The 12613-nt window shown below is 37.4% G+C and overlaps 1 protein-coding gene across 1 annotated transcript; it reads left to right on the forward strand.

The window, feature by feature from the left end:
• Positions 1 to 1531: 1531 nt before the first annotated feature.
• Positions 1532 to 4157, forward strand: LOC148875518 (uncharacterized). Its single transcript, XM_088964837.1, has 3 exons — positions 1532 to 2688; positions 2829 to 3365; positions 3530 to 4157. The coding sequence occupies exons 1-3, from the start codon at positions 1882 to 1884 to the stop codon at positions 3641 to 3643; spliced, it is 1458 nt and encodes a 485-aa protein (XP_088820963.1). The 5' UTR covers positions 1532 to 1881; the 3' UTR covers positions 3644 to 4157.
• The last annotated feature ends 8456 nt before the right edge of the window (positions 4158 to 12613 follow it).

The following is a 12613-nucleotide window of genomic DNA, read 5'->3' on the forward strand; positions in this document are numbered from 1 at the left end:
TTGGAAACCAAATATTTAAGCTGTTGTACATTTGATGTATAGCCTCATCTTGGGTTTTATCAGAATGACAACAAGAGACTGATGGATGTTGGGTGAAGATTGGTTGGTTATCAGTAGATTCAAGAGCGGGAGGAATGATCTACCAAAGGAATAGTCTGATTCACTAGATGAAGTATGATGTTATAATGCTTCTGGTAGGAAGAGGAATGGTGTTCTGGTCGGATATGGCATTCGAGCGAAATGGCATAAAAGGATTCATGTAGTCAATCTGGACAAGGCTTCATTGAGTTGAATAAAGATGTTCTGGCTCCTGGGGGGTGATTGAAATCCAATGAGACATGGGAATTATGCATTTTAACTCGGGTTGTAAATTTTTCTTAAATACAACAGGAAGCTTGATCTGTATGTACATCAATCTTGACAGTCAAGTCAAGGTTTCTCTATGTTGTGTATGTGTGTAGATGTGTGTCCAATCCGAGAATCCAACCTGATAACAGCCCTAGATGTACCCTCAAGTAAGCAGTATCTATACTACAACCAGTCCATGTCTCCCTAGTTCAACAATCAACAGTTCTCCACTCTTCCTTTTGATACAGTAAAAAGTGTTGTATCTCGTGAAACTTTTTACCGAGGTTATGAAAATCGGACAGTTGGACTGGTTGAACAGAAATTATTCAAGCAACTGGTTCCATTTCACCTTAAAATTAGTTTTTAGCTAAAACTATTGATTTTGTTAATGATTCACTGACTCAAGTGGTCAAATCTGATTTGTCAACCCATATAATGGTTTTTAACCGTTTTTTATTTTAATTATTTTATTATTTTTTAGATCGAAACAGCCTGTCTATTTGAACCAGATGGTTGAACCACAAAGTGTTTTCGGTTCTTGATTGGTTTTTAAAACATTGCTTTTTTATATTCCAGGCGTAGGAACTCGATAACCCACATCATGGTTAATAGATCTAGAATTAATAAATATAAATATATTAATTACTTGAAACTTCTTTTAATTGAATGAAGTTTCTGTTTTCTGTTGTGCACTTGTGCCCCCTCTAAAATATAAACCCACAAAGTCCCACAGGACATCGTGCCAAACATCTTCCCATGGTTGGATGCTATTTCATGTTGTCAATAGACGGTGGGAATATGCTGTAACCTGTAGGACGTTGTGGGGCGCCGTCTTGGGGGGCTGATTTGATCTCTGCCTTGCCTCGCTCCTCGGGCGATCCATAGGAATTTCACACATGTTTCCCTTTGTTTTGACTTTTGAGTATTCACCAATTTTTGTATTTTCCCTTGGATTAGTTTCTTTAGGTGGGTAGTGGGTTCAAAACCAATGGCTCCTTAGCTCTTCGTTAATGAGAAAAATAGAGTCAAATTAATGGGGCTAATTAATACACTTATCCTCGTTACGTTACAGTACACCATCTGACCATCGTAGTATCACTTCCCTGGGTCTTAATATTCAATGCTTCTCTTTGTATCACAGCAAGTGAATAGTTACCTAATTTTCCGGCGTTCGTCCACGCAGGCCTCCGAAGTTCTATCTAAACCAGAAGTGTCTCGGCAGCTACTTATCCACGTCCGCAGCAAAAGTCAAACGGAGTTTCTATTCACGAAATAGTGCACGGTGCATACCAGTCACTCACCGTAACGGAAAAGGAAGAGTAACGTTCTTAAAACTGTGTTTAGGCCATACCAGTTGTGCTTGTAATTGTACAAGTGCCTGAAAAAGAAAAAAGCAAAATCAGAAAACAGATTTTAGAGAAGAAAGTCACTAGATTGACAGGTCATTGGGCACCGTGAACCGCGCGCAATCCATGCTCTTAAGTAAAGGGGTCTGGTACTCTGGTTCCTTCGTCCCATCCCCATCCCCTATTAATGATTCCAGACCTTGTCTCCCTCCGGGAAATGTCGTTTTTTCAGTTACCCTCAAAGAGCCTGACTTCCTATCGCCTCATTAACCTCCTCCTGATTTCCTCTTGTCTCTGTATCATCTACCTCTTTGTATCCATCTCCCTCGTCCGTCCTTCTACCCTCAGTCATGTATGGGTTCCGTCGCTCTACGTCTCGCCGCCCACCACTCTGGACCATTTAGTGTTTGGCATTGCTTCCACTGCTCAATCCTGGCCCAATCGGAAGGAATATGTAAGGCTCTGGTGGAAACCGCAATCCATGAGAGGTTGTGTATTTGTTGACAGCATGCCACCGACGACTGTGGACAAGCATAACGATAGTAGCACCCTTCCTCCCATTTGCATCTCCGAGGACACATCCCATTTTCGTTACACTTACAGGGGTGGTCTCCGATCGGCAATTCGTGTGGCCCGAGCTGTGTCAGAAACTGTTGCTCTCAACCACACAGGAGTCCGATGGTTTGTTTTCGGGGATGATGATACAATGTTCTTCCCAGGGAATCTGGTTAAGACACTTTCCAAGTACGACCATAATCTGTGGTACTACATCGGGACCAACTCAGAGAGCTCCAAGCAGAATTCCTTGTTTTCCTTTGAAATGGCATTCGGAGGAGGTGGTTTCGCCATAAGCTATCCGCTCGCCAGAGTTCTGGCAAAGGTTTTCGACTCATGTCTGGTGCGGTATCCACATCTTTATGGAAGTGATGCTAGGATTTTCTCTTGCTTGGCAGAGCTGGGAGTTGGGCTGACGCATGAGCCAGGGTTTCATCAGGTACCTTTCCCTCTCTGATGGTGATAGCTAAATTCTCACATTGGAGTTGCAACTTAAACTATTATTGAGATCAGAGGCTGAGTCTAATCCAACTCCTTAATTTTTCTTTTGTGCCTGTCTGTGTCTATTCCTCTTGGTAGGTAGATTTCAGGGGAGATGCTTTCGGATTGCTGGCTGCTCACCCATTAAGACCGCTGGTATCACTTCATCACTTAAATTACATAGATCCAATCTTCCCCAACATGAGCAGTAAGCAAGCTTTAGAACATCTACTTGAAGCTGTGAAGTTCGATCCTGCAAGGATCTTGCAACAAACAGTTTGCTACGACCGTTGGTTTTCATGGACAATTTCTGTCTCGTGGGGTTATGCTGTTCAGTTATTTGAACGCGATATACTTCTTCCCGACGTTCTTCCTGTGCAACATACATTTACAGTGTGGAATAAAAGAGAAACCATTACACCCAGTCCTTATATGTTTGATACAAGGGAGCTTCCTGAAGACCCATGTAGAAGGCCCACTCTTTTCTTCTTAGAAAGCTTGTATTCTAATGGACAAGTAATACGGAGCAATTACAGGAGAAGTATTTCTGACAAGTGCTTAGAAAGCAAGGGAGCCTCGAAGAAACTGGAAAAGATAAGAGTCTTCTCAAAAAAGCTAAAGCTTGATATCAGACAGGTAATTGATATATAGATTTTGAATTGCCTCATCAAGGTCTCATAATTCACTCGCGAATCCCAGGGATTATTTACTGATTTCTGGTTTGCTCAAGTTCTGTTAATGCAGTTAGTAATAATGTAAAGGAATCCTGTAACGTAATTTTCTTCCTGCTGGTTATTCAGTTGCAGGCCCCAAGACGGCATTGTTGCGACATATTACCTTCTTCAGTCGGTGAAGTATTAGAAATTGGCATTAGGGAATGTGGGGAAGAAGAAATGATCTTCATGCACGCATAGAATTTCCTAGGAAATTACTGCCCATCCTTGGAAATCTAATCAGTGGAAGCTGGGAATCAGAGTCCCATTGTAAGGTAAGAAGGATTGACATAACTCTAGGCTGAGATTGAACTTCTCCTTGACCATGCCGAGTAAAACAGTCATATGTTCACGCTCGTAAGTAGAAATTTGTGGGTGTTTTTATAATTCCAACAACTATAAGCACGGCCAGCACTTGTGTACACATGCCTGCTACGAGAGTACGCATGTTGCTCTGGTCAATGGTTCATACTTCATGGGATTTGGATCCTTCCCGCTCTCTATGTAGGCCAAGATATATACCAGAAACTGAAGCTTGGACATGAATTTATCGCTTTCAAAGATACCTTGGTGCACTGGACGAAATGGGCTTGCAGTTTTGCTTAAGAAATGAGATGACAGACCAGTTGATTTTATTCCTCATGTAGCATGTGGATGACTTGAATATGAACATCGGAAGATGTACTTTATTCGATGTCTTAAATTTTGATTTTAGTTATGTTTCTTCCCTTAATTCCAGCTAATAATCCGGGATGGTAAGTTAATCAACCTAGTCCAACAATCAATGTCTCCCAATAAAACCACGACATGTGGTTAAGACTTGAGGAATACTTCATAAAAACGTAGACGAGCTTAGAGGACTGCAGAATATTTCTGCTCGATTAGAGTTCGTCTGAAGCAATTTGAAACTTTTGTCTTCTCAGTTCTCATAAATTCCTAAGTTCCAGTTCTAGAGTTTCAGATTCCAAGTAATATAATTTGTTAATTACCCAAATAAAATAAAAAAAAAAGAGTAAATTAGAAGGCCTCTTGTACCATGTACTATGGGTTATCGCTGTAGGCTGTACTTTAATTTGCATCAAACACCTCCTAAACTTTTAGCATGCAAAGAATACCCCTTAACCGTTAAATTAAATTAGATGATAGAATGCATTAAATAATCAAAATGCCAACTGAACATTTTTATTTTCTTTTCGTTGCCCATTCCTTTTCCTTCATAAAAGTTGACTTGAAAGAAGCATAGCTCAAGGAACCACAAAATAAATGAGAGAGGTAACATAGAAAAGAAATTTAATCAATTTGAAATTATTACATGCTATGAAGCCTGAAGCGTTGTAACTTTTAGATAAACTTCCATGAATTCGACCATTGTTTAAAATTTTCAAAGTGCTTCCATAATATATTTACCATCAGTACAGTTGTGCTTCCATCTGCGATGTCAAGCAAAAAAGTCGAACTCCAAATGCCCATTCTAATATTAGAAATAACAAAACAAAAACAAAAAAGAAAGGGACAAAACCATCGAGAATTGAACTATTGTCTACAAGCCTGCAAAGAGAGAGAGAGAGAGGTAATCAATCATTGCTGTGGTCATGGGTATCCATGACGATCTGATTGGAGATGTCTTTTCACCGTTCAAATAAATAAAATAGGGATAATTTGAAAATTTAAAAAAAATTAAATAGTTGAATGAAATGGGGGATTTTGAATCTTGCACGTTATTTAATATTTTAATTTAGATCACATAATCAAATGTGGTAACCCTCTTAAGTAGAAGAAATGATGTCGTAGGATAGTTTTGAAAACACCTCTAATGAGACATAAGGGCAAGGGTTTAAATCACTGTTTTATGACTCAGACCGGATGGTCAGATCGGTCAACTCGTGAATGGAAGGAATTCTAGTTTTTAAAAGGGAAATCCCAGTTTTCATTTTTCTGAAAAACCGGTAGAAAACCAGATGGATTCCACAACCTGTCTGAGTTACGAAATGGTTATTAGTTTTAAAATGGTGATAGAGAGATTTGAACCTGAGTTTTCTTAATTACATTACATATATTAGCATTAAACCATCAACTTATTTTGTTTTCTATACTTACCTTTGCCTCTTTTAATATATATACTAATTAAATAAGTGTATATTCTGAAAAATTATAGAAGCTAAAAGATTTGAACCGCAGTCATCTATCTCAAAGAACAATGCTTTGAACATCTAGTTACTACCTTATTCTTATTTACAAAATCTATTATGTATGGTTGTTATGTGACTTGCGATCAAACTGTTTGACTTGTGACCCGGTACGCATTTTGGTTTTGTTTCCGGTACAAGTCTTAAAACACTGGTGTGAATCCTCACTCAATCATTTTTACTATTTATATAATTTCTTTTATAATATATATAGAGGTTTATAATTGGGTATTGGGAGTGGATACCCATGTTAATATATATATACACTGGCAAGGATTTGTAAGATGTACGATTTTGTTAAGTAAAAGTTAAACAATAGAAATAGATAAGAGTAGAGAATTGTTTTATATGATAACTTTTTAAATAATTAATAATTATTTATATTTTATGTACTATTTTTAATAATTTTTTATAATACAAAAATAATAATAATTAATTTCAGCTAGGGCTATTCATAAAAGTGGTGAAACCAACCAAACCGATCCAATTCAACCCGATCGAGTTGGTTAGTTTTCTAGTATTTCCAGTTGCCTTCGGTTAAGTAATTTCCCCAACCTAATTAGGTTGGGTCAATTTCGGTTTGGCCATTTGTAAATCGACCAAAATCGAACTAACCCTACTATAGATATATATTAATATTTCATATTTTAGATATATTTTTAATACAAAAATGTGGGAAAATTCCCATATTTATTAGTCTAAAATATTTCATATTGTAAATTTAAACTTATTTATTTTTTAATAATACCACTATAGTTTTTTTTTAATTTAAATTTAATTTTTGAGTTCAAATCTTTTGAATCGATCGACCAAACCAAAAATCGACCCAAACTGTTACAACCCAAGTTGGTCAGTTTTCACTAATAGTCGGTTAGTTTCGAGTGGCCAACTCCCCAACCCAACCAAGTTGGTTTAGTTGGCCAAACAATCTACAACCGAAATGAGTTGACCCCTAAACACTCCCAATGTCAACTAAATTAATAGTTTAATCTCTAATAAATAACAATAGTTTAAATATTTTGTTATATAATTATTTATCTATTTTAACATTTTGTTATTTAAAATATTTAGTTATTAAAATATTTAAATTTTTATTATTCAAATAAAATTTAAGTAATTTTATTATTAAAATTTTTAATCCATAAAATTATAATTTATATTGTTAATACGTAATTTCATTATGAATTTCATAATACGTAAAATTTAAGTATTTTAAAGTTATTACATAATTTTGTTATAATATGTAAATAATTATTAAAATTTTTAATTCAAACTTTCTTTAGATAGATATAGATGAAAAGTGGAGGAGAGGATAAATAGGAAATAGAGATAATTTAGGAGAGAAAGTCTTTCCTAAATTAGAGATAATTTAGGAGATAAATAGGCATTAGAGATAATCAAAGATAGTTTAGGAGAAAATAGGGGATAGTGGTGCCATGTGGCTAGATTGGGCATGTAAGATAGACTAAGATGTGTTTTGGGAGGAATTTTAGGTGGGAGAGATAGTTTAAGGGAAATTTCAAGAGGGAGGTTGGCTAAATGATTAGGAACATGAGAGAGGAGTTGGGGTGGCTCTAGTGAGGAGAGGGCTGCCACATTGTTACATATAAGGGCTGGGAAGGGATAAAGGGGGGGTGGGGGTGGGGGAGGGAGGAGAGAGAGAGATAAGGAGAAGCCAGGATTGGGGTAATGGAGCAAGGAGAGGGCTTTTGATGTGGCCTACGTCTCTGTATAATATAGTATACTAGTGGAAACCATGTCATGCACATGCTTTGTTAAAATAATTTGAGGCAAAAGGAGCTAGGGGTGCAAGTTGGGTGGGCCTAACCTGAGTCTAACCTAGTTCAATCAAAGCTTTTGCACAAATTGGGCTTTAGTTTTTGAACTTCAAGTTGGGCTTAGGCCTAAAAACTCAAACCGAACCTAAACTTAGGTTAGGCTTTGGGCTAAAGCCTTGGATAGTTTGAACTCGACCATTCAAGTTTGAGTGCACCCAACATTTTATGATAAACATATCTACATATTATCAATATATTCTACTTGGAAATTGGGCTACAAAGCTCAACATTACCAAGTCAAAGCCCAGTCCAAGATGTTGGACTCAAGTTGGGCCTAGGTTAGTAAATTATTAATAACTATTGAAAATTATTAGTAATTTTTCTTTTACCATCCTAGCCCTAATTCAAACTTAACCCAACATCTTGGATTGGGTTATTTTAATATAAATAGTATTTATTTTAACATAATGTGGAAGCCACGTCACTTTTGGTTGAATGGATTGGGTACAATGTGGAAGCCTGACCTATCCCCTAGCCATTACTATCATCTTCTTCACCCGTTTTGTATCTACAACCTCCCCTTAGATTTCCTATAAATACTAACACCTCTCTAATTTATCAAAGGATTTAAACCTCCCTTATTGGATGATCTTAGTGGAATGTGATGTTATGTGCATCTAAACTTGTTTCAAAAACTCAATTATGCTCTTTAGGCTCCATTTGGAAGGAGTACAAATACAAATACAAATACGCAGAGAGCGCAAAACCTTATATTATGTATTATTTTATATGTATTTATACTGTACATATTTATATTTGTACTCTTTCTAAACTGAGCCTTTATTTTGAAACTACCATTAACTCAAAACTTATAAACTGAAACCCATAACATTGTTGGAAGAATAAAACAAAAATATATAAATAAATAAATAAAAGATTTGAAGATTCCTCAAATGGAATTTCATCTACGTTCAGAAATTCTCCGCCGAGAATTTGGTCCTCCTTGAGAACCCAAAATAAGGAGTACTTTAAAGTGACTCTTACTTGTGTTCACAGAACTACATTTGCTGGGAGCAGATCCAAAGATGTTGCTTTCCAGTTAGTGTGCTTCGGTAGAAAGATAGAAGGGAGGAAAGAAAAATCAAAAACCATAGACAAAGTTTCAGTAGAAGGAATGTAGAAGAACCCTGAAAAATAGGGAGTTTAAAGTGATGCTTACCTATGTTCACCACATTCACTGGGAACCAATTCATAGAAAAATGTCTCCTTGCTTTCTCTCACTTCTAGTAGAAGGGTAGAAAGTAAAAGTTGCTCTCCTTTAGTTTTTGTAAAATGATATCAGAGACGGAAAGAAATTATGTGTATTGTTTCATTTCTTATACATGTATTTATAGATATAGATGGTAAATAAGTGCAAATAGAGTTTGTTACAGAGTAACTAATTCTTGTAAGTGGGCCACGTTGCCCAAGATTCTTACTCTAAAACCTCTTCAAGTTGGTGCGTAAGAAAGGTCTGAGATGTCTAACTTGGACAAGAGTGTGAAATTTCTCAGTTGGGAAAGCCTTTGTTAGGAGATCAGCTGACTGATTGATACTAGGCAAATGGTGGGTCTGCAAAGCACCACTTTAATCTTGTTCACGGATGGATAAATTGACAATCAATGTCTATATGTTTATTCCACTAAAGAAAAACTGGATTGGCAGCAATGTGTATAGTTGCTTTACTGCTACAGTGCAATTGCATTAAAGATGATAGTTGAACAGTGAGATCAGCTAAAAGATGATAGAGTCAAACTAATTCAATTGTAACAGATGCCATTGCGCGGTATTCAGCTTCGACGGAGGAGCAGGATATTGTTAGCTGTTGTCTTTGTCTTCCATGAGATGGGCGAGGAACCCAATAAGGTGATATACCCAGTAGTACTGGAGCGCCTGGTTATCGGACAACTGGCCCAACGTGAGTCACTGTAGCCATGAAGAATAGTATTAGTGTGAGCTGAGAGGAAGATGCCATGCTTGAGAGTTCCTTTAAGGTATTTGATCACCCGATGTGAAGCAACAAGATGTTCTTGGTGGGGTTGATGTATATGCTGACTTAGGGTATATCCAGGATGGGGCTTGAAGTGTTATAAAATGCCATTGAATTTCTATAGCAGTGGCTGATGGCTTGTAATCTTGGAGACTAGCATCAAGTAAGATGTCCAAGATGTACTTATGTTGGCTAAGAAATATGCCTTCATGAGATTGGTCAATTTCCAAGCCCAAAAAATACTCGAGAGGCCCAAGGTTTTTGATGTGGAACTTGTCATTGATGAATTGTTTGAGCTGAGATACGAGAATGATTATTGTTGACGAGAAGAACATCATCTACGTAAACCAAGGCTATGACAAAGGAATCACTATTTGTGGATTAAGGAAGGAATAACCAATATGAGATTGTGGGTTTGCTGAAAATTTTCAAACCATATGTAGGAGACTTGTTTGAGCCCATAAAGGGATTTTTGGAGTTTGCAAACTCTACTATCGCCATCTTTGGTAAAGCCTTGTGGAATGTTCATATACACCTCTTCACAGAGATCTCCATGTAAGAATGCATTATTAACATCGATTGATGAAGTTCCCATTTTTTTTTATGGTAGCTACAAAAAATATTCATCAAATAGTTGATATTTTTGCAATTGGTGCAAAGGTATTATGATAGTCTAAACCTTCAACTTGGATGTATCCTTTGGCTACTAGATGAGACTTCAACGGTTCATCTAAAACATTGGGTTTGTATTTAATTTTGTATACCCACTTGGATCCAATGGATCGTTTGTTGGGTAGTAAATCAATAAGAGTCTAGGTATTTTTATGTTCAAGAGCGGAAATCTCATCAGCCATAGCTTACTACCATCACATATCAGCATTGACTTGAGTAAAGGTGGTAGGTTTTGATGGGAGATCACAAACGAAATCTTGGAGGTGAGTGGCAATTTTAGGTGTTCTTTTGTTTTTTTTCCAAATGGGCCTGGATAGTGGGCCTAATTGTACCTAGCTCATCAACAAAGCATTCAATAGGCATAGGTTCAGATGTATTGGGGTATTGGTGGAATGGATGCAACTTTAGTTGGATCTTGTTCTGGTGGGTGAAAGTTAGGGGAAGTTATTAATGTAGTGAAGTTATCAAATGTTGGGTTTGCAGGGGGAAAAGAGTCTCAGTGTTGGTGGAGGTTGGTCAACATTACATTATTGGTTTGAATAAGAGAATTGAGACTCGTAGAAGGTGACATCTCAGCTTGTAAATAACTGGTTGGTTTCAAGGTTATAAACCCAATGTCCTTTTTGTCTATAAGGATTGCCCACAAAAACACGTCTAATGGCTCTACTAGCAAATTTGTCACATGGTTTGGGTCACAGTTGGGCAAAACGGAGGCAACCAAACACTTTCATGTGGTCATAAGATGGTGGGGTGTGGAATAACATTTCATAAGGTGATTTTCTAGAAAGAAGTGGTGTGGGTAGTCGATTGATATTGTAAACTATTGTTTGTAGGGAATCACCCCAGAATGAGATTAGCCTGTGAGCATGAAACCGGATTACCCTGGCAACTTCCAATAAAGGCCGATGTTTTCTCTCAGCCATGCCGTTCTACTGGGGCGTGTCTACACAACTATGTTGATGTTCAATGCCCTATGTAGTGAAGTATTTGAAGAGGGTGGGCATAAAATTTAGAGGCACTATTTTAGCATAAAACTTGAATGACATTCCCAAATTGGCGAAACCATAGCACAAAAGAAAAGCAAGAAAATGACTACTCCTGATTTATTCTGAAGTAAGTAAATCCAAGTACACTTCGTAAAATCATCAACCAATGTGAGGAAGTAGTGTGCTCCAGCGTGATGGAGTTTTACACTCTCCCCAGATATCACAATATACTAGTTGAAATGGTTGAAAGGACTTTGTTTGACTTATGAGAAAAGGGATTCTAGCTTGCTTTGTTTGGTGGCAAGCATCACAATAGTAGTTTGAAGCATTGAGGGGAACACCTTGTATCGGAGAGAGGGATTGATGAAAAGTGTGGCCTAAGCGGTAGTGTTAGATGAATGAGGTTCGGTCATGGTTGTAGTGTGAGCAAGTAACTGAGAAGAGGCAAAGGTGAACCGGTAAAGTCCTTCATGTTGATGCCCCACCCCAATCATTTTCTTTAAGTCTAAGTCCTAGAGAATATAGGTGGAAGAGAGGAAGGGAATAACACAATTGAGCTATTTTGTTAGTTTATTGTCATATAGAAAATTGCATATAAAATGAGGTATGTAAAGTACATTTGTAATGATCAAAGATCATAGGGATATAGACCCCCATGATATGGCTGGAATAGAGTCTTCATTGGGCAGCTGAAAAGTCTTGGGTTTATCGAATGTGATGTGATCAAGAAAGTATGATGGGGTTGAAATCATATGGTTTGTGGTACTACCATTGAGTAGCAACTCAATATTGGTTGTAATCTTACTAGCAGTTTGGTAGGAATGACACCAGATTCTTTGCTCATGAGTGACAAAAGCTGATTGATTTATTGAAATGTCAGGGTGGGAAGTAAAGAGATGCTACTAGCTGATGCTTTGATGGCCTTGGAAATTGCACAAGAGCTGGATTGTTGATTATTGCCCCATCAATTTGATTAGGATTTATCTCACTCAAGTGGATATCCCACTAGTTGGTAGCACCGATCTCTTGTATGTCCATTGCATTTACAGTGCTCATAGTAATATTTGGAATGGCTAGTTGTTGAGGATAGAGATGGGGGCTTGGCTGAAGCATTCACAGCTACAGCTTCCAGTGCTGGTCCCTGCATTACCGAGATTGTCTGGTGTCATTCTTCCTAAAGGATGGGGAGAGCACTCCCCGCCCCACGAGGACCCCGATCCCTACCATGGGGGATCCCCACTAATATATATATATATGGATATATGTATGTATGTATGTATGTATGTATGTACACATACATCTATATATTAATATTTAAAATATGATTGAATATGTTTGAATCTTTTCTAATAGGATTGTAAATTTAATTATTTTGTTTTTATTTTTTAAATAAAATAAAATGAAAAACAAAAACAAAATGGTTAACATTATAAAAAATCACGGGGAACGGGGATCCCCATAGGGATGAGGATCCCCATGGGGACGGGGATGGGGATAACCTTGTCCCCGTTAGCAGGAAT

This window comes from Nelumbo lutea, chromosome 1 (assembly GCF_056320005.1).
Source record: "Nelumbo lutea isolate HS-2025 chromosome 1, American lotus-T2T, whole genome shotgun sequence".
Classification (NCBI taxonomy): Eukaryota; Viridiplantae; Streptophyta; class Magnoliopsida; order Proteales; family Nelumbonaceae; genus Nelumbo; species Nelumbo lutea.

What these genes read in the sequence shown, in the direction of transcription:
- LOC148875518 (XM_088964837.1), top strand. Translation starts at nt 1,882, where the DNA reads ATGATTCCAGACCTTGTCTCCCTCCGGGAAATGTCGTTTTTTCAGTTA. An exon ending in ATGAGCCAGGGTTTCATCAG is followed by an intron (nt 2,689 to 2,828) that starts GTACCTTTCCCT and finishes TCCTCTTGGTAG; the next exon opens with GTAGATTTCAGGGGAGATGC. An exon ending in TAAAGCTTGATATCAGACAG is followed by an intron (nt 3,366 to 3,529) that starts GTAATTGATATA and finishes CTGGTTATTCAG; the next exon opens with TTGCAGGCCCCAAGACGGCA.